General features: G+C 39.4%; 1 protein-coding gene and 1 long non-coding RNA gene across 2 annotated transcripts; both read right to left on the bottom strand.

Moving 5' to 3' along the window:
- Window positions 1-1,828: 1,828 nt before the first annotated feature.
- LOC148971523 (uncharacterized) lies at window positions 1,829-3,883 on the bottom strand. Its single transcript, XR_016147189.1, has 3 exons — window positions 3,745-3,883; window positions 3,485-3,610; window positions 1,829-2,388 (listed from the first exon to the last, which is right to left on the bottom strand). It is a non-coding gene; the product is annotated as an uncharacterized LOC148971523 (long non-coding RNA).
- A 2,156-nt stretch (window positions 3,884-6,039) lies between these two features.
- Window positions 6,040-17,831, bottom strand: trim8b (tripartite motif containing 8b). Its single transcript, XM_039665146.2, has 6 exons — window positions 15,986-17,831; window positions 9,914-10,009; window positions 9,361-9,594; window positions 8,418-8,449; window positions 8,193-8,308; window positions 6,040-8,086 (listed from the first exon to the last, which is right to left on the bottom strand). The coding sequence occupies exons 1-6, from the start codon at window positions 16,556-16,558 to the stop codon at window positions 7,443-7,445; spliced, it is 1,695 nt and encodes a 564-aa protein (XP_039521080.2). The 5' UTR covers window positions 16,559-17,831; the 3' UTR covers window positions 6,040-7,442.
- Window positions 17,832-19,775: the final 1,944 nt, after the last annotated feature.

The raw sequence follows: 19,775 nt of genomic DNA, 5'->3' as shown, positions 1-19,775 counted from the left end.
GAGTGTAGGTTTCAAAATTCATTAAAAAAAATGTTTTTAGAAGCTTATCATCAACATGAACAAATCATGCAAGAATCATTCATTTTTGTTAGTCACAGAACTTGTTTTCTGCAATAATCCAAAAGCCAATGGAAAAATCCAAGGGATTTTGTCGAGGGAATCAGGATGATGCTAACTTCTGGGTTGGCCTACAAAAATACATCATCCCTTCAGTACTCTATATATGTTAAACATCAAATATGTTCTGATCCGCTGTTACTGATTCACACTGAACGTTGCTTTCACATTTTGTGTAGACGGGCAAATTGCCTTTCAATGGAAACTTAGTTAGGACACTGCGGAAAAGCTCATCCCACAAAACCTGTTGTGTCACACGCAATGCCTACAAGATACCCCATGCATCTAACCTGAACAACATGCAAAAGTGTTTGAGTTCACTTTTTCCTTCTTAGTTTTCTGGCTAGTAGTTCACCCGCTTTAGCATCTCTGAGGCTGTCAAACTGACAGAGGCAGAGGAATGATGAAAGAGATGCGGGGGGAGGAGAGGCGGGAGAGAGAAATAAATAAAAGCAACGCCAGGAGAGACACACAGGTGTCTGTGTCAGATCATTGGGCCCAGTGAGAGTTGGCAGAGGAGGGGGGGGGGGGGGGGGGGGGGGCTGGTGTTAAATTACGGTGGGCCTGTGTGGAGTGATGATCTGGGTCACAGGGTTCCCAGCATCTCCACTGACACACACAAGGGAGTGAAGCTCATCACCACCATCCTGCTGTTCATTCTACCTTCGGTAGACAGAAATACAGGAGAAAATAGAGGAAACGGCACTGGCACACAGGTACGATATGAATAGAGCTCATTCACAAAGCCTGGGCAAAATATGTGCCATAAATATAATAAAATAAAACATCTACAGTGATATAAGTGAGAAATAAAATGGAAAATTTTGCAGTACAGTCACTAATAGGCTAAAATGCATGTCAAAGTATAAAAACGTCTAATCTCTTTTGGAAATTTGTAAAATAGTGCTGGAAATAACTAATGCCTGTTCAAATCAAACAACAGTCACATTTATTACCATCTGAGAGGGAAAACAGTCTCCGTAAGCAGTAGCCAGGACATTAATCCAGCCAGGGTCATAGACAAAAAGCAGAGATCTATTAAGTATTAATGACGAACTGAGCATTGCCAAATCCCTTCTTCCCAAAATGAGCAAAAACAACTGGCATTCTTCTATTTTCTTTAACTAAAGCTTTAAGACGCTAGTATTCATTGAGTCTTAAAGTCAATGTGAAATCAAAATGGACTCTTATTTGCATTTTTAATATATGATTCATCTTTGCATGTTTTTTTCATTATAGTTCATCAAAATTTAATAACTCGCTCCACCTCTGAAACATCTTTCCTTGGCCCTGTACCAAATACGGTTCTCAGCCCTTTGAGTTCACACTTATTGGGTTATTTAGACTTATTTATTAGGCTATAGGCCAAAAAAATGTAAAGGAAAAAAATATTTATTTTTAGGGATGTCAAAGTTAATGCTTAAAACAATAATGCGATACTGCATGTTTAATTTGTGTTATTAACATTCACGTGATTGGTCAAAATCATAAGATTAATTGCAATTAGTGGCAGCGCTATTTTGATGAAAAAAATGTGAATATGGATTTGTGACAAAACGTTATGAAAAGTAAATGTTTTCATAATTGAAACAAAAAAAACGATAACAACTAATTTTCATTAATTGAAATAAATCTGAAATAAAATAAAATATAAATATTAGATATTAGAAAAGAATTAGAAAAAATTCAATTGACAACTAGCGAAAAAATACGTTGTATTTTCAAACTATATATGTAAACAGAGTATACATATATATATGTGTGTGTGTGTTATTCAGTTTGAAAATAAGTTACATTATGGAAATAAAATGGCTGGGTTCATAAAACAGTCAAAATGGTGCACTGAGTTTCATCTTCCATTCCTTGCGGCTGTTGGCCCCCTCCCTGCTGTAATGTTCAGCATTTTAACATTGCAGTATCATCACTGCACATTTCTGACAAACCAAAAGCATATTTTTGATTAATGTCGTTACCACTTCTATTAAATAATGTCTTAAATCATTAGCTTCAATGGCTCAGATGTCTGTCCTGGAGCTAGCAAATCACCAGTTAAGACATCTGGCAAACTCACTTTCATCATATCCGCTGTCACGTCCGTGAGACATCAGAGCGGCTTTCTCAGCCTCTCTTGTCAAGACGACCATCTCCCCCGTCATTCTTCCAGACTTCCATCAACACATTCCTAGCATAAGTGGGCAGACGGCAGACGTGGTGGCATGACAAGTTTGATCGTTGAGAAGGAAGCAACCAGCCTCTAACTAGCTTTTTTTTCTGGAGACAAAAAAATGACAAGCACATTGATTCATTCGCATGCAGAAACGCCCTGAGGTCATAAAAATCTCTTTTGCTAATGTCCTTGCTTGCACACATATACACTCTGCAAGCAACTCACTGCAGGGGCTATAGGCGAATAATTTCATGGTGCCAGCAGAGACAGATCCCTCTGAAATATGACCAAAGGCATTTCAACAAGATATGACACACACGCCTTCCTTCAGCGCCGTTGAGGGCGCAAAAAGGGCACCCGATGAAGATGACTGTCTTGAGGCAGGAATCAGCAAAAAAAAAAAAAAAAAAAAAAAGGCACGCGCTGGAGGCCACACGTAAACCTGAGCTCAGCTGGAGTTTCAGGAAAACAACCTGTGCCTGCACTTTGAGACCCAGTTAAAATAGCCCAATGCACAAAGATATTCTTGGCTTTGTGGGTAAAGTTTCCTCCTGTAAAATAGTTTCAGGATTGTTTCTTTCTCGTAAGCACAGCTAAGGGAGCTTACAAGAACACTGAGAGCCAACACACACAAAAATCACAGTGGCAGTGGACTGCTGAGATATTTTAGACTGTGAAAACCGGTTTAGAGAGAAAAGAGGGTATTATTGCCTGAGAGCAAAACTTTCCATTAATCTAATAGACATTCAGCTTCCTCTGAGACCTTCTAATAGAAGGTCTGGTTAGAATAAGCCTCAAAAGCAGCTACTGAATATAAAACCATGACAACCGTATGAGAACTCTTACCAAAAGAACGCAATGCAGTCACTTGAGGCATTAAAACTGTTTGTGAAATATTTCACAGTGCCACACCCAAGACAAAAAGCAGTATTATTAATCATTTCTTCCAACTGTAAAGGGCCATTCTTCACACCAAGGATGATGACTATTACGATAACTATAACGTTTTAGTATTCATTCTAATTATGAACTGCTCACCACAGCTATAATGATGACGACAAAGAAGAACAATATTAAAGGAATTACTTTCAGAATTTTCTTTTCCAGCTGGCAAATGATGAATCCACCCGAGGTTGAAGAGCTTGAGCTTTTAAAGGGATTGTTAACTTTGAAATTCATGTTTGATATGTTTTAGCTTACCTCAAGGGCATCCAAGATGTAGGTGTTGTTGTTTCCACAGTATTTTCAATTTTGACATTTTTCAGTCAAACTGTTGTTGTCTATCAGTCATATAATGCAGGTTTAGGGGGTCCACCCTCGGTTCACCTCAAAGAGCATGCACAGAGAAGTCAAAATTAAACATGATTGAATGACTCGTAAATGTAAGTACACATTGATGGCCTAAGACACGAAACGAGCGGTTTGTGTGAGAAAACTAACAGTATTTGTATCATTTTTACCTCGTGTAACCACAGCCATGTCCAACTGATCTGACAGCACGGGTGCTTCGGTCTGCGCATGCCCCGGAAGTGATCGCTTGCGTGTGTACGTCACTCATTGTTCACATAGAGATTTCGGAAGTTTTACCTTTCACTGTGAAGATCTAAACATATTTAGATATATCAAAATCGTATTCCATTGCAATTTTCTGTATATCTAAAAATGTTTTGTGTCATGAACTTCTTAAGCCCTGTTTAAACCAAGAACAATAACTATATAGAAGGATTTAACTGAGCTTTCAGCCACCTTGACAACATAAAAATGAGATATTTTTAAACTTCATAGCTTCATAAGATACAAGCTACTGAAAGTTTGGCCAAGCTAACCATTTGAAAAATAAATACACTACAAGCTAGGCTACTAAAGAAACAAAACTACACTGAAGCTATTTAACCATACTATCATAATAAATAGCAGCATTGTTTTATGCATGCCATCTTTACTATGTAAATATAACAGTTAACAAGCTGGTTATACATTGTTATACAAGGACATGGTCAAATTAAACATTTGTCATTTGCTAAAATCAGAATTGTATAATATAACATCCAAACAGTCTTCTTTCAGCCTATATTAACAAATATTAACCTACCTTTACACACTATTAGCCGATTAGCCTGCTATCTTAGCATGCTTGCTAACATACAGCTCAGCTGTACTTGATGAAAATGCAGCTAAATTAGAATAATAGGGCACTGATTTGATCTGAATTAGCAACTGATCAAATGTCATGATTATGCTATCGCTAACACTAACACACATTAGATAGAGAAGTTCTGCATCAGAATGGCAGCTTTGGTCTTTGCTAGTAGCAAAACAAAGTTAGCTAGTCTTAGCTAGTCCAATAAGGAAATTAGCCATACAGAGGCTGTTTTTGTGCAGTGCACTGATAAATTTTGCAGCCTTCAGAGAAGCCAGATGTTTACTTATTCTTTTTTATGTTTATTTTTTTTTTTTTTGTCTATTCTGTGCTTCAGCCTACAAAAATATCTGCCTTTCTTTTTTGTTTGCCTTGTGATGCACTAAAAATGCTGAGCTGCTATTTAGAGTTAGGCATCTGACATTCTTTCAAGAAAGAAAAGCTGAGGAGGGGGAGACGAAACCCTGCTCACTCTCGGGTTATGCAAACATCACCGAAGACTCATTCTTGCAGATACACACACTTATGCAGAGCACCTTGTTCCACATGTAGCCACATGCGAGCGGCAGGCATCCAATTCAGATTGCTCGGCTTTAGTCACACAGATCATTAATAAATCTTTGGTTTCTGTTCACACACACACACACACACACACACACACACACACACACACACACACACACACACACACACACACACACACACACACACACACACACACACACACACACACACACACACACACAAACTGAACAATAGGCCTTCATTTTTGTCAGTTGCAACTTGAAAGATATACATTAATTATTTCCATTGGCTTAGCAGAATCAGCAAATGTCAGCATATGCAGATCACACCCATGCTTTCCACTATTCACCTCACTATATTTTTCACAGGCCACTGTGAACGCACTGAAAGGTGGCAGTGTCTATATTATGCTAAAGCTTATGAATCTGCATACAAGCTCACATTTAGGACACAAAGCAGTAGCAAAAATATTAATGTGAAAAACATTTATAGTCATATCAAGAGTGAGTGGGTCACTGTCAGTTGAGAGATGAAAACAATGATAATTTAACCAACGTTGACCTGAATATCTTGTCTAGAAATTAGTGAGGCAAAGGGCATTTTCACAGATCATTTGCATGAATCCACTTTCGTTTTGTTTGATTGGTTATAGATTTAACCCGTTATTCACCACAACCTCTGCGCATTGAAAATGGCTTGACTCGTTTTTTAAACAAACAAACAGTGCGTGTTTCTCAAATTCATTCACATTTGCACAACATTTCTTAAGTCTGGTCTAGGCTGAAAATGTTCACGTGTACGATTTAGTTTACACGTGTTCAATTTAAGTGTTACCATAGTGATGTTTGCAGTATTGTCTATTTTAATGCTAACATCTGGTTGCACAGACAAGGTTTAAGATTAGTCTCAAACTAAAATGAACTGAAAGCAACTAAAATATGTCAGTGCCATTGTTTTGTCTCAAAATGCACACCAATACGTTTTTTTTTCCCAAGGTACGTTTATGAAAGCTTCTGAAATGTCCTTATTGAATGACCTACCTGTGAAATTTTTATGATACAGCCTAAATAAAAGACACAACAGAAAGAAGGACTTCTTAAACTTGAAATTAGCATTTATTTGAACAAGGTTCTTTCCAAATTACAAGGCTGTCTTTTTCATTTCACAAAATATTTACAACAGAAAATCCCTCCATTTTATCCCAAGTATTCAGTTAGTTTCGTAACGTTCATTGGTCAATGTTTCTTTTACGTAAGTAGTTCTAAAAAAGAAAAGAAAAGTCAAATAAAATAATAATAAAAAGCCAAAAACGTAATTCCCTGTTTCAAAAGTCATTTTTTAACTGCTAGAGATTTTATTATTTTTCTACGAGTGCTCATAAACTCTTTTCCACATGCACTCAGTAACAAACAGGAAGCCTGAGGCTCCGTTGCTTGGAGCCGGAAATGGTATGAAACACAAGGAAGAACAATTACAGCATGACAGTAAATGCAGAGGCATCAAGTGCACCATGACCCTCTGAACACAGGCCATTTAGTCGCTGACACTTTGCGCTAAAGCCACCGTCGAGTCAGATATAATGAGAGGCCATGGGTAAACGCGAAAGAATGTGAAACCAATGCACCCTGCGTTTAACATACAGGATGTAAAGGGTGCGTTTCTGTGGCTTTGAAGGGCGTGAGAGAGAAGAGAGAGAGAAAGACAGCGCCGTCTGGATGGGGACCAGACTGAAGGTTGTGGGTGGAGGCACATTATCGGTTAGCCTAAGGAGAGGACTGCGAACCAAGGTGAAGGACATTTCCATTAAAAGCTGCATTCAGTAGGAAAGGTCGAGCCAAATGAACAATGGCGGCGATGACAATGCTGTGCTGTTCCAGTTTCCGGGTCTGTTAAAAACTGAGCTACCATGTGCTTGTGCTATTTGTGATAAATAACAAGACCACAGACTCCAATTTAAACTCAATGAAAGCTTAAATATGGAAGGCTGGGCAAACTATACAGAGTTTTTGCACATGGGTGTTCCAACAAACAACAACCATGTGAAGTTAATAAAACTTTGTGGGCTACAATTCTCTCAATAGTAATTCGCCTTAACAGCTGACTTAATGGTTTTACTGCTGACTTCCATCGTTTCGTCCGATGAGTCAACAGTAATTGCGAAAATTTGGATCTCACAAAGAAAGTGCAACAAAATGACAGCGTCCTCCGTTATTTCTGCGTCTCTTGCAAACAGCGAGTGTTATTTTTAAAAGAGCAACTTGCGTTCATGGTACATAATCACAACACCATTAGTGCCTAAATAATGTGCAAAGCTATGCTTGACTGTGATATTAATTTTTTTTTTTTTCCTCACTGCTCTCGGACATCAGCAGTTCATTCTAAATGATTGATAAGATCTGCATACAAAAATGCCCCACATGCATCTCTTTAAGACATCTCTCAGTGGAAAAAGACGCCCCAACTGGTGACTGGCAGCAGTCACTGGAGCAAAGGTTAACTGGTGACGTAGTGCTTGGTGGAAGACTGGCCGTAGAGGCTGTAGAAGTCAGTGTGCCTGTGCGACTGAGAGGCGTCGATCCAGTCGCGCATGGACAGGCTCTGGAGAGACTGGGACATGGCCGGGGCCGAGGGCAGGGGGGCGTGGGAGTACTCCTGCGAGCTCACCGGCCAAGGGAAGGAGCTGGAGCGAGGGTAGGGTGGATGTCCACGGTGGTTGGACACGGAGGGCACCCCTGAGCAGTAACAGTTATCGACCGTGCACATCAGGATCTTCCGCGCACCATACTGGGGCAGCTGGGAGGCACTGCCGTTTGGGTAATGCGAGTGCGGGAACACCGAGGCCGAGTGCGGTAGGGGTTGGGAGCCGGAAGCTGAGCTGCTGCTTCCCACATGCTGGGTGGAGCCACACGGCCCTAGAGCTTGCTGGGAGGACTGACCTTCGCCTGAGGCAGAGCCCTGAGTGAGACTCAGGCACGGCTGCTTGGCAGCACCAGGACCTGACGAGGTGGAAGAGTCCATGAAGCTAGCGCCCGCTCGGCTGCTCCCGCTACCTTCGGGGAATGCCACGGAGTGCCTGCGCTTCTCGCACAGATACGCCGGAATACTCTGGAAAAAGTTTGCGGGAGCACTGAACGGAGCTGAAAACGAGAGGGAAAAATGATTAATTATTAAAGAAAAGAGCATACGACATCAGAAGGTTTTTATATCATTAACATTTGAATATGTGCAATTTTTCATACATACCTTCCAGCATCTTGCAGAGGTTTTTCTCTCTTTTCGAGATTTCAGACAGAAAGAGTTTGGAGTTGAGGCTGCCCACTTTGTACGGTGACAATGTGATGCCCACATACGACTGAGACCTAGAGTCCAAAACCAAGTTAATGTTTACACTTCACACAATAGCAGGAAAGGATTGATGACTAATGAAACTCATGATAATTATTCATGTATGAAAACACAGTGACTCACCTGTCCATTAGTATTTTCACAGATTTTGTGTTCTAAACAGGAAAAAAGAAATTGCATATCAGTATATAAAACACTGTTTATCAGTATTTAATAATGGTATGGTAGGGGGGGATAAAAACAGTAAGTAACTATGTAAATGTCAGAGAACAAGCCTGGAATGTAGTTTTGCATTGTTTCCATTCTCATTGTTAAAAAAATAAAAATGACAAAAATGCCACTATAAAAGTAAAAGTTACAAGTCAAGATGCAAATATAAACCTATGGAAATGGAAGTTTGTGCATCAGCTTTATAGTGACATATAAAAGATGCAGACAGCAAGCTGGTCCAACCCACCAGTGTTGTGTGAGGTTTTTTGCACAACAAAGAAAAAAAAATCCCATATCAGATTTTTTGCCAGTCAACTGATTGTAAGAAGCTAAAATAAGACTGCAGTGAATAAAAGTGATTCAAGGACAAGATGATGAGAGATGCATGTGGAATGTGCATGTTTGTGAGTGTTTTCCTTTCGAGATTTCTTGACTTTCCCAGTAGAAAAGTCGGTATATGTTCAACCCCATGCTAAACACCTTATGTCTCGTTTGATAAATATCTCTAAAATCACATTGTTTACCTCAAGGACAATAAATAGCTGAATTTATTGTTAAAAACATCACTTTATATTTCCTGTATTCCAGATAGGTGACCTATGCATCTAGCACATGAAAAATGGATTCCTATCCATCATGGGGCTAAAAATAATAATTTCCTGGCATCTTTGTGTACTATTGCACTGTTATAGTTTGCTATAAATCGAGTTCACCAATAACAGCCTGGCAAAAAGAAAATCCCTCATCATCCTCATCATAATAAAAGGCAAAGCCACTTTAAAACACTGCTAAATGTCACCATTTATAACAAACACAGACCATGCAATACTGACAATGGCAATAAAAGTCAGGTCACCTTCATAAAACCGATTTCCTCGGCCTTATCGAAAACCATCTGAATGGAGCTGAGCAGTTTCTTCGCCTCTTGCTGTTTCTGGTGAAGCTGCAGGGCCTGTGCCGAGTTCTCCTGGCAGAACTTGGAATGGGCCTTATCCAGAACCTCCAGGGTCTTCCCCAGATCTTCCTCCAGGAGCTGCTGCATTTTCTGATACTGCAGCTGCACCTCCTCCTTCAGGTGCTGCACTTTGTCCTGAGGTTCCACAGAGAAGCACAAAACCAGAAATTATTATGCAAGTCCTGCGGTGTCTTAACAATGGGGGTTATGCAGAGACTGCATCTGATGTGGATGATTAGGAAGAGCCACTGAGGAACTGGATTTGTTATGGTACAAGAACCAGGCATAACCTTTATCACAGACCTGTATGAATGTACTAATGTGGTCATTAATCACAGTAACAGGAAGAGTTTCCTGTATTAAAAAGCAAAGTGTTCAGTTCCAAAGCAAAGGATGCATTTGTTCTGCTAATAATGTGATTTAGCTAATCAATTTTTAAACACATCACACTTACTTCCATGAGACATTTGTCAGATTCTAATTTGTAGAGTTGATCTTCTATGTCCTGAACACGGTCCTCGATCCGATCCTGCTGTTTAATCAGCATTTGCTGCAATACAAAAAGAACTGATTAGGGCAATACTGTTTTTTTTTTTTTATTCCAAGTTATGTTTGGCTAAATTTGACTAAATCACAATTAGGGGTGTATCGTGCCACAATATATCGCAATACAAAAATGCAACAATACGTATTGTGGATAGTGACAATATGTATCGTGGACAGTCCCCCCAAAATAAAATAAAAATTACTGTGTGAGAAAAAAAATCAAGTTTTAATGTAAGTACTACATTGAATGTTTTCTACATTTAATGTATAATAATGCAATGGGGGGAATATTTGTGGGTCCTGATACTGCCAAATATCTGATGTTACCAGTAAAAAGTGGCAGACATTATTTTAAATATATTTAGTCAGTGAAAGCGTGCAAGCATATTCATCTAAAATAACTCCGTAATTTTCAGCTTCAGAATCATGAATATTGTTATTCTGGTGTCACCATTGTCCTTGGGTTACAAGCACCAAGTCAAAGCCTATTCATTTAAACCTACAATGTAATATCAAATTTAGCATTGTAATCTTGAGAGTATCGCAATAATATCGTATTGCGAGTTCAGTATTGTGATATGTATCGAATCGTGACACCCCTAATCAGAATATCTGGCAATGCTGAAATAAGAATCACGTGACAACGCACTGTAATTCATATTAAATATATTAATTACATTAAAAAAGGTGAAATAATCAAACCATTTTTTAGCACAACAAACCAAATTTGCTCCAGCTTTATAATAGTCAGTTAAGACCATACAAAAAAAATTAAAAACATCACTCGTGAGCAGAATATGTACTGCATCTGCAAAGCAATTTGTATGCAATTATGCAAAAATTATGCAAAAAAAAAAACATTATTTGTATATTAATGACATAAAGAGAGCTAAGAAATTACCCAAGCCAATTTTATTCCTCGCTTTAAAAATGTCATTTTTTCCACCACCGTCATTTGTTATGAAAAACACTACATGACCTGAGGTGGAGTGGAAATGACTCTGATGAAAATGATCATGGCATTCACAACTAAAAAAAAAAAAAAAAAAAAAAAATCTCCTGTGTGCATGCATGATGTGTTGGACTTTGTTAATGAAGCAAGGAAGAATCACAAAGCTACTGTAATGACATGTTTTTAAGGAAACTTAAAATGTGCATTTAAAACGTCCTAATATTAACAATGTTGCTGAATTATACATGAGCATTAGAACTCATGAATATTCAATATTTATCTTAGTCCAAAGATCACATATACAATGACAATGAGTGCTAGCTATATGCTATAAATAAAAGACGACAAGATCCTTGTTCTACATTAGTAATGTTGGAAATAAATTCCGTTTGATCTATAACCTAAGAATTCTTCATAGCATAAAATCATTTTCAGTCTTGTTTTGTTTCAATAAAATGATTTAACAAATGAACATCTAGCATTACCGAGCATATTCTTTCTAAAATAGTTCTTTTAAAAACTACATAAAGAATATGAGAATGTGGCAGAGACAAAAAGATTGGTTCTGTTGTGATGGGACAAAATGTAACTTTGCTAACTTCCTGTTTCTTTCTTTTCAATGAATGCAATTGTCAAGGCCCCGCAGAGAGAAGGACTGGTGGCTGAAGAGGAATTTCAATTATTTTCCTTTCATATTCAAATGGCAAACAAAAGAAAAAAAAAAAAACACAATCAGCAAACAACTTGCGATGCCTGACAGAAGTTCAGTGGTACCTAAGGAACAAACCAAATTAGTTTTAATTAAACAAACGCCGCGTGCAAGAGGCAGTCACCAAAAAGAAGGTGGGGGTGCTGTCATGGCAACAAAGCTCTTTTTTTCATATCTGTATATTCAGAGGGGAATATGAGGGAGGAGGAGAAGGAAAGATAGCATAGAGGAGAGCAAAGAGAAAGAACGAAGGCTCATTTCACACTGTCTTTCCCCATTTTGTCTTTGTCTGCGTCCAAGGCAGAGACAAATCATGTTGACCCTGTGAGTGTGTATTTTGGAGCATAGCTCCGTAATGAATGCAGGCCAGCTCACAGATATAACTGCTTAGAAACAGGACAAACCTCAACCACATCAAGCCACTTATGCTCAAAAGCTTACAGGCGAAAAACAGGGCTTGCGCGGCCAAAGTTGACTGAGGGCATGTCTAATTCAGCAGCGTGACGTCAAATTTTAATAACCTCACACACGGGATGAAAGCTTAAACAAAACAGGTATTCTTCATAGAAGCAAAGAAGTCAATTTTGGTGTTTTTCTTCACACTTTAAAGTAATACTCTTATTCTGATTCATCTCAGCTACAAAGAGTAAAAAACAAAGGGAATCAATGTCAGTCTTCAGAATGCAGCAGTACAGGACAAACGGAAGACCCATAGAGGGATGCGCTGCAAACTAATGATCTTCAATCACACCGTCTGACAGACGCTTATAACAGCTGACTGTACCCTCTGTGCCAAATGAACTACATCAATCACTGCCGATGATGCGCGCAACCAAACCTTTTCCTTTCAACAGATTTTGTTTGCTGAGCGCATGACAAATTGGATCTACAATCATATGGTACTGGGTAAAAGGACTTATTTGTGCGCATCTCGCTTGCCCATCAACTTGATTTTCTTTCAATTTAAGATTTGGATCCAAGGCATTGGGCTGTGCATCAGACTCATACAGACCACTACACTAACCTCTCTACATTACCAAATACACCATATATTTACAGCAAGATATGCAATGTTCATTGCAGTCCAGCTGGAGATCTACCACATATTAAGTTTTACAGGGACGATACTTTATTAAAAGCCATATGGAGCCATTATCAACCTATTCAGATGCTTAAAGGGATACCTCAGGATTTAGCACTAAGCTTTGTATTAGTAGACAACCTGTAATATTTCCGAAATACAGTGCTTTCCACCCTCATATCCCCCTAGATATGAGACGAGAGATTTATGTATTTTTTGTCTGGAAAAAATCCTCCGATGTTGCAAAAATTGTCATTTTGCATCAGAGGATTTTTTGGCCAGAGGCTAAAGACTACAGTCAGTAGTAGGGGCTGTCCCACATGTTCTCAACCCGACTATAGAGGGTGGGATCTCACTCACAGAATGAACACAAAGTGTCAGCCATCTTTTTTTGGAAGCTAAGCTAGCAGGTTCAGCTTTTGCATTCTGCAGTCGCCATTCATTGTTTACATGTACACCTTTTGTTTCAATCTAACTGAATTTATTCCATTGGTGATTCTGAATGTAGTGTTTACATGAACACTAAACAAGTGATCGGTTGCTGTACGTTTTAACATTGCTAATAAAATTCCCGCTCCTCCGTGAGAGCGGTACATCTCACAGGTGTCGCTCATCAGTAATCACGCCACCGGCCTCGCGTCGTTCTCCACACGGCCCTCACTCGTCCTGCTCGCCACAGTAAACATAATGAATGGCGACTGTAGTACGCAAAAGCCGAATCCCGGACATTTTGGGCAATCTCGAAACACATTTTCGAGCAGACTCATCACAGAGACTCACTAGTAGCCTAGACTTGTTGCTTAACTACTGCACTGTTAGCGGTAGGCGTGGCCTCCTAAGGCAGCGAAGCAAGTGCATTCTGGGAGATGTTGTCTTTGATCCACATAAGGCAAAAACACATTTTCTGACTTTTCTCAGTCTACAAAGCTCCAAATTCAAAAATAATTTCACATCTCTTCTAGAGCCCGACCGATAAAGGATTTTGAAAGCCGATACCGATACAAATATTTGTTGGTTTTAAAATCCGATATTCCGATATATCGGCCGATATTTTATTATTTTTTATTTCAGAAACGATGATAAGAGATGATACGTTTCATTGCTATAACTGTCACGCGCTATTAAAGAAATACTTCAGTCACATTGTCAAACGTTAAAAGGACAGTCAGTCAACTACACTGTAACAACGTAACGTAACTATTACTAGCTAATTCCGCTTCACTCTCGGGTTATTTAACAGCAGCAAAACTGGACTATCATCAGTATAGTCAACGACTGTGTAGAGTGCCCTCTGGTGGAAAAACTCTACAACTCCAACACTCATGAGATGGTTCAAGCGAGTTTCGTCCGTTTTTATTTTATTTTTGAAATATTTATTTATCGGCCATTATAACTGCCGATACCAATAGTTTGGAAAATGCCTAATATCGGCCGATAATATCGGCCTGCCGATATATCGGTCTGGCTCTAATTTATTCTACATAAATTATCAATTTTAAATACACATTCATCTTTCCAGAGGTAAAGTATCCATTTAATACAGTAATGGATAGTTCAAATGTGGTCATCATATTTACTTACCTTCATGTCCTCCATGAAAACCTGTATGACTTTCTTTTGTGGAACAAAAAAAAAAAGAATGCATTTTTGTCCAACAATGAGAGTCAATGGGGTCTAGTTTTGTTTTGGACTCCATTTATTGACTTTCATTGTAGAGACAAAAATGTTCTTCTAAATATTTTCTTTTTGTTCTGCAGAAGAAAGAAATGACAGGAGGGTAAACCATTTTCAACTATTTTCATTTTGGATAAACTACCCTTTGAAATACTGTGAATTTGGCGAGTGGCAAAGTGCGTCAAAATGGCCAACAATACACGATTGGTTTCTGAAAACAAAAGCTCACCATATTCTCCTTTAAAGATTGAACTGATGTTTATATATATATTCTACATCAACAATCAGGACCAGAAGAAAGGTCAAGAAGCAGAAAACCGCATGGAGACAGAGAATGTCTTTGAAGCTCTAGGATCTAAGACCATGGCCTAATTGTAGTGACTGATGAGCTCGGGCTGCCGGCAGAAGCCTGGAGGGTGGAACCTAATACCTCATGGCAGCGGTGCTGGCTTGCCATCCAGGACGGACCTCTCTCAAGGGGGAATGGGGGTAGGGTGCTCAAAATCACTGTCATTTCAAACCAGCGTCTCCTCCGCCAAGGTCAGAGTGAACGAGGCAATAGCAACCTTGCCCTGAGCTACAGCCCGAGACAGAGCCATTTTGCCTTGTAGCAGATGAATGTGGAAAGACAACGGTGTCCATCAGAGGCAGTAAACATAAGATCCACAAACACGTGCTACCTGCAAAAAAGAACTCTGGAAATCCCAAAACATCCCAAACAGGTATGGTTTCAGTTTCAAATAGCTTGGACTACACGACAACATGAGTTCATTTTGTAGATTGATTGGCCATTCATTGCTAGCAGGTCACAGAAATGCCTGAGATAACTGATGGCATCTGATTTATATAATCAACATAAATGGAATTATTCTGACAGCAAGCACATTAATCAAATTAGAGGCAAGCGAGGACTGCTTGACTTTTAATAAACATAAAGCTACTGTAAAGTAAAAATGCATAATGTGTATTAACTCTCAGCCACATCCAGTATTAACTAAAGATGTATGAAACATTAAGAGCAAGTATAATATTGAAGCAGTTCAAAAAACCCACTCTGGCTGTGACACCGAGTTTTATTTGGTTTTAGGTTCATGAATTGCCTATAAAATAAAGAAAATAATATATATAAAAAACATCTTCTATAGCATTGTGCATTGCTGATTATTTAAAACAAGATCATCCAGGTTGTTTTGTTGCAGAGTGCCTTGGAAATGCAAGGGGTTGTTAAGGGTAAATGAAATCAAATCTGGCCTTTTCCCTCATCTGTGCCACAGAAAATAAGACTCATCATTAAATTCTCCAGTCGCAGTCCTCCCCCTCCCCAAAACGCCACGCAAGGATGCACCTGTGCTGGGAAGATAAGCCCAGAGGAGAGCTTCGGTATTGTTTGGAGCTCTACCCAATTGTTTATCATTCATATGGAAAAAAAAGGGGGGAAAGGGACTGAATAGTTAGCAACTACATCGATAAACCTCACCGTCTCATCCACCAAATCCAGAAGTGAACCACAACCTTGAACCTGGAACTAAAAGACATAGCATGTGAAGAAGAATTGGCCACTTACTCTGATATCGTTTCGTCTGACTTCTATATCGCACACTGCATGGCCGTGGTTGGTAGCACATCTGGAGAAGCAGCAGTACTGGCAGACGGCCACATGCTCGGTCTCACAATGATACAGTCTGTACTCGTCATGCTGTGGACAGCTCCAGGCCCGCACGTCCTCGGCATCCACCAGCAAGTGTCCAGCGTTGGAAGACGGCTGTTGGAGATGGGTCTGTACGTGGGAATGGCAGCAGGGAGCATTGCACCTGAGGCAAACCTTCTGGGCTTGAAGCGGAGGACCACGCCGGCACAGAATGCAGTGCAAGACTGCTGGCGTCTTCTCAACGTTCAAAGCGTTGAACTTCTCCACAATGTTGGACAGCTTGTGGTTCTTCTCCAGAGCTGGTTTTTGGCTGTAGGCATGGTTGCATTCGGGACAGCGGACCATTCCTGCATCTTTAGACCAGGCCTCGTTGATACACATGCGACAGAAGTTGTGTTTACAAGGGAGCTGAACTGGCTCCGAGAACACATTCAAACAAATTGGGCATATGAGCTCTTCTTCGAGACAGTTCTTCCAGTTCTCAGCCATGTTTAATGCTCACAAGTCAAGGTAGAAAAAAAAAAACTGCATAAAATAGGCCTTCCTCTGGCGATACCTGAAACGGGTGGAGTGTGAACCACAAGGACCTTGTTTTAGGTCCCACAAACCTCAACTTTGTGCCAATGAGAGTATGAATACTCCAGCTGAGAATACTTTCAGCTCAAGGCAACATCATTACACCACCCACTTCTTCATTCGTTTGTGTCAACTGTAGGCGTCTCGAGAATTTGGTGTTGCCACAGCACTAAAGTGGACTTTTCTGTCTTGTGACTTTAAATGCCAACACACTTGTTCATATCCTACATGTGTGGCACTGATTCGCCCACTAGTTATCTATTACGACTATGAATAATCCAGTCTGCTGACGACCAGCTTGACAGCTTCTCGTTTAACGTTACAAGGTAAAGACACGTTGATAGGCCGTTTTTCGCGCACAGCCTCGAGCGAGAGACTAATAAAAGCTTTTTAAAAGTAAATTATAATTCTCACGACTAGGCTTTTGTTGTTGTTGTTTTTTACCGCTGCTATTTTGACGTAGCATTACACTGACATAGATTTTTATCCCCAAAGAGGATTATAATGGTTCTCCATACAGACGTGCATTACACTTTACAGTAAAATATTCATATCTCATATCCACGTAGCGTGTTTTATAGTTGAATTTCATAGAAAATAACGATCTTAACCAGACCAATCGGTTAATTCTTACACATATGTGTAGACTACGCGCATACTAGACTTCCCCCTCATTATAACAAAGGAACATAGAGAGAACATACACTGGTATGTAACCAAGTCAAGAGAAAACTGGACTGCCAAGTGCCTTCACTTTGATCTCTTCGGGCGAGAAATAAACGAGGTCTTATTCCGATACACCTCCAGAAAATAAACAGACAGCGAAACGGAGTGGTTCTTGCTACTGGAGTCTGTCATCTGCCATCTTGCGTCCCTCTTTAAAAATGAAAAAGAAAACGTCTCTGTTTGGCCCCCATCAAGCGTCTCTCGCTGCCTTTAGTGCTTAAAAGAAATTAAAAGTGGATTAAAGGCGTGCGTTTCTTCGCTGGTTCCGAATCCAATCGTGGCTGATTCCTGAGAACGTGCATCCATGGGTCGATCCTCAAAACGAGCCGATCTCACCATGGTATTATTTATGGTTTTTCCTCTTCTCTCGTCCAGGCTTTGATGAGGGTTGGAATGCAAGGACAGAAAAGAGAGTTTCAATACACACAGAGCTTCACACTCGCTCCTCCTCTCTCAACGACCACTCCGCCAATCACGTGACTCATCACTGCTTTGACATGCAAAAAGGAGGTGCTTCGAGCCACTGGGCGGGGCTTTATTTAAAAGGGCAACTTCGTCGCTAAGATCAGTAGAGGAATATTGATTCACCCCAGTGACTCAAATCTTTTGAACAAATTCACTAAAAAGATTCATCCACTTTCAGTAATCAGTGTTTTTATGCAAGTTTTACCAGAAGTCGGCGACCAGCTGCGAGTGTCTTTTTGTGTATTATCATAGTCTCTGGTATTATTCAAGGAAGAGAAAATATGAGTGCTTGGAAGTGAATGAGAACGAATCATTCAGAATCAAAAGATTTGATTCAAAACCAATGATTTGTTCACGAACAAAAAACATCCCTGGCCAACTATTAAAAAACAGTTTTATGGACATAAGTACACTACCCACCCTTACTAAAGGAGAACTTTTGCTGATAATTTACTCACCCCCATGTCATCCAAGATGTCCATGTCTTTCTTTCTTCAGTTGAAAAGAAATTAAGGTTTTTGAAGAAAATATTCCAGGATTTTCTCCATATAATAGACTTCAATGGGAACCAAACGGTTCAAGGTCCAAATGAGAGTTTCAGTGCAGCTTCAAAGGGCTTTAAACGACACCAGACGATGAATAAGGGTCTTATCTAGTGAAACGATCTGACATTTACATAAAAAGTTTAAGTTTTATAAGCACAAATGCTCGCCTTGCTCTGTTCTGTGATGAGCGTTCGTGACTCTCCTGTTCGATCATCAAAATGAACAAATCTTTTTTCGAGTCATGACTCGAAGGGTCGTAGATAAGATCGTCTGGTGTCGTTTAAAGCCCTTTGAAGCTGCAATGAAACTTTCATTTTGACCTTGAACCATTTGGTTCCCAATGAAGTCCATTATATGGAGAAAATCCAGGAATGTTTTCATCAAAAACCTTAATTTCTTTTCGACTGAAGAAAGTATGATAGAAAGAATGACGCGGACATCTTGGATGACATGGGGGTGAGTTTATCAGCAAAAGTTTTTTTTTTTTAAAGTGAACTACTCCTTTAATTAGCATCCCAGCTAACATATTGCAGACTGAGTTAATTGTTACCTGGGTTTATTTATTAGAAAACAATAATTTTGCGAATTTGAGCTGGTTGCAGGACAGATTATTTTATTCTTGAGAGACTAATTATCACAGAAAATATTTATATTTTCAACCCAGACCCAGCTTTACATTTCCATTACATTGATTGAATAGCTGTCATTGACTGTTGCCCTTTTAAGAGGAGCTTCGTCATATACAAGAACATGATCAGTTCAGGGAATTATGTGAAAGGGGGGGATAACGGGGATTTCTTACTCGAGCTGTAATGACATGAAGTTGTTAAATTCGCTGACATAATCCAGTCCTTCCCACATAGGAAACTACTCAAACATCCGACAGGTGACGTACACAGTACAGGAAAAAAAGTCACATTCAGAATCTCTGAGTCTCAATTGTTTTTGAGGGGAGCACTTGTTCTACTACTGTACATGTGATCAACATATTCACAATTTGCAATTAACTTTGCTATATCTCAAAGTCTTCTAGGCAAAGGGGCAGAAAGCTGAAATCTCTAGAGGCTTCTTTTCTGTATGTGTCCTCATGGGAACCAATTATACAAAAGTAATTTGAAACCTACACTTAAGTCATGTAGTGCCTCATTTTGGTGATCTTTCAGACATTTAGTACACACCAGATGTATGCACATTTGTTTTGCTATAAACATTTATAATGTATGTAAATTTGTTAAATGGCTAAATCAGGGTAACAACATATGAACTGAATCTTTTAAAAGGTTTGGTTGTAGGCCTGTATGAACTATTATATTTTAGAGTTTAAATTGGTCAATGCTAAATCAGTAACTACTTAAAAGACAAGAACATCACAAAGACCTTAATGTTATAAAACA

This window comes from Pimephales promelas, chromosome 17 (genome assembly GCF_988280905.1).
Source record: "Pimephales promelas chromosome 17, fPimPro1.hap1.1, whole genome shotgun sequence".
Classification (NCBI taxonomy): domain Eukaryota; kingdom Metazoa; phylum Chordata; class Actinopteri; order Cypriniformes; family Leuciscidae; genus Pimephales; species Pimephales promelas.
Note: the sequence above shows the minus strand (reverse complement) of the source record. Positions and strands in the feature narration are given on the sequence as shown.

Coding starts and splice junctions, on each gene's coding strand:
- trim8b (XM_039665146.2), bottom strand. CDS start 16,558: ATGGCTGAGAACTGGAAGAACTGTCTCGAAGAAGAGCTCATATGCCCA. Junction 10,010..15,985: donor TCAGACGAAACGATATCAGA/GTAAGTGGCCAA, acceptor TTTGTATTGCAG/CAAATGCTGATTAAACAGCA. Junction 8,450..9,360: donor AGGAAATCGGTTTTATGAAG/GTGACCTGACTT, acceptor TTTCCTGTTTAG/AACACAAAATCTGTGAAAAT.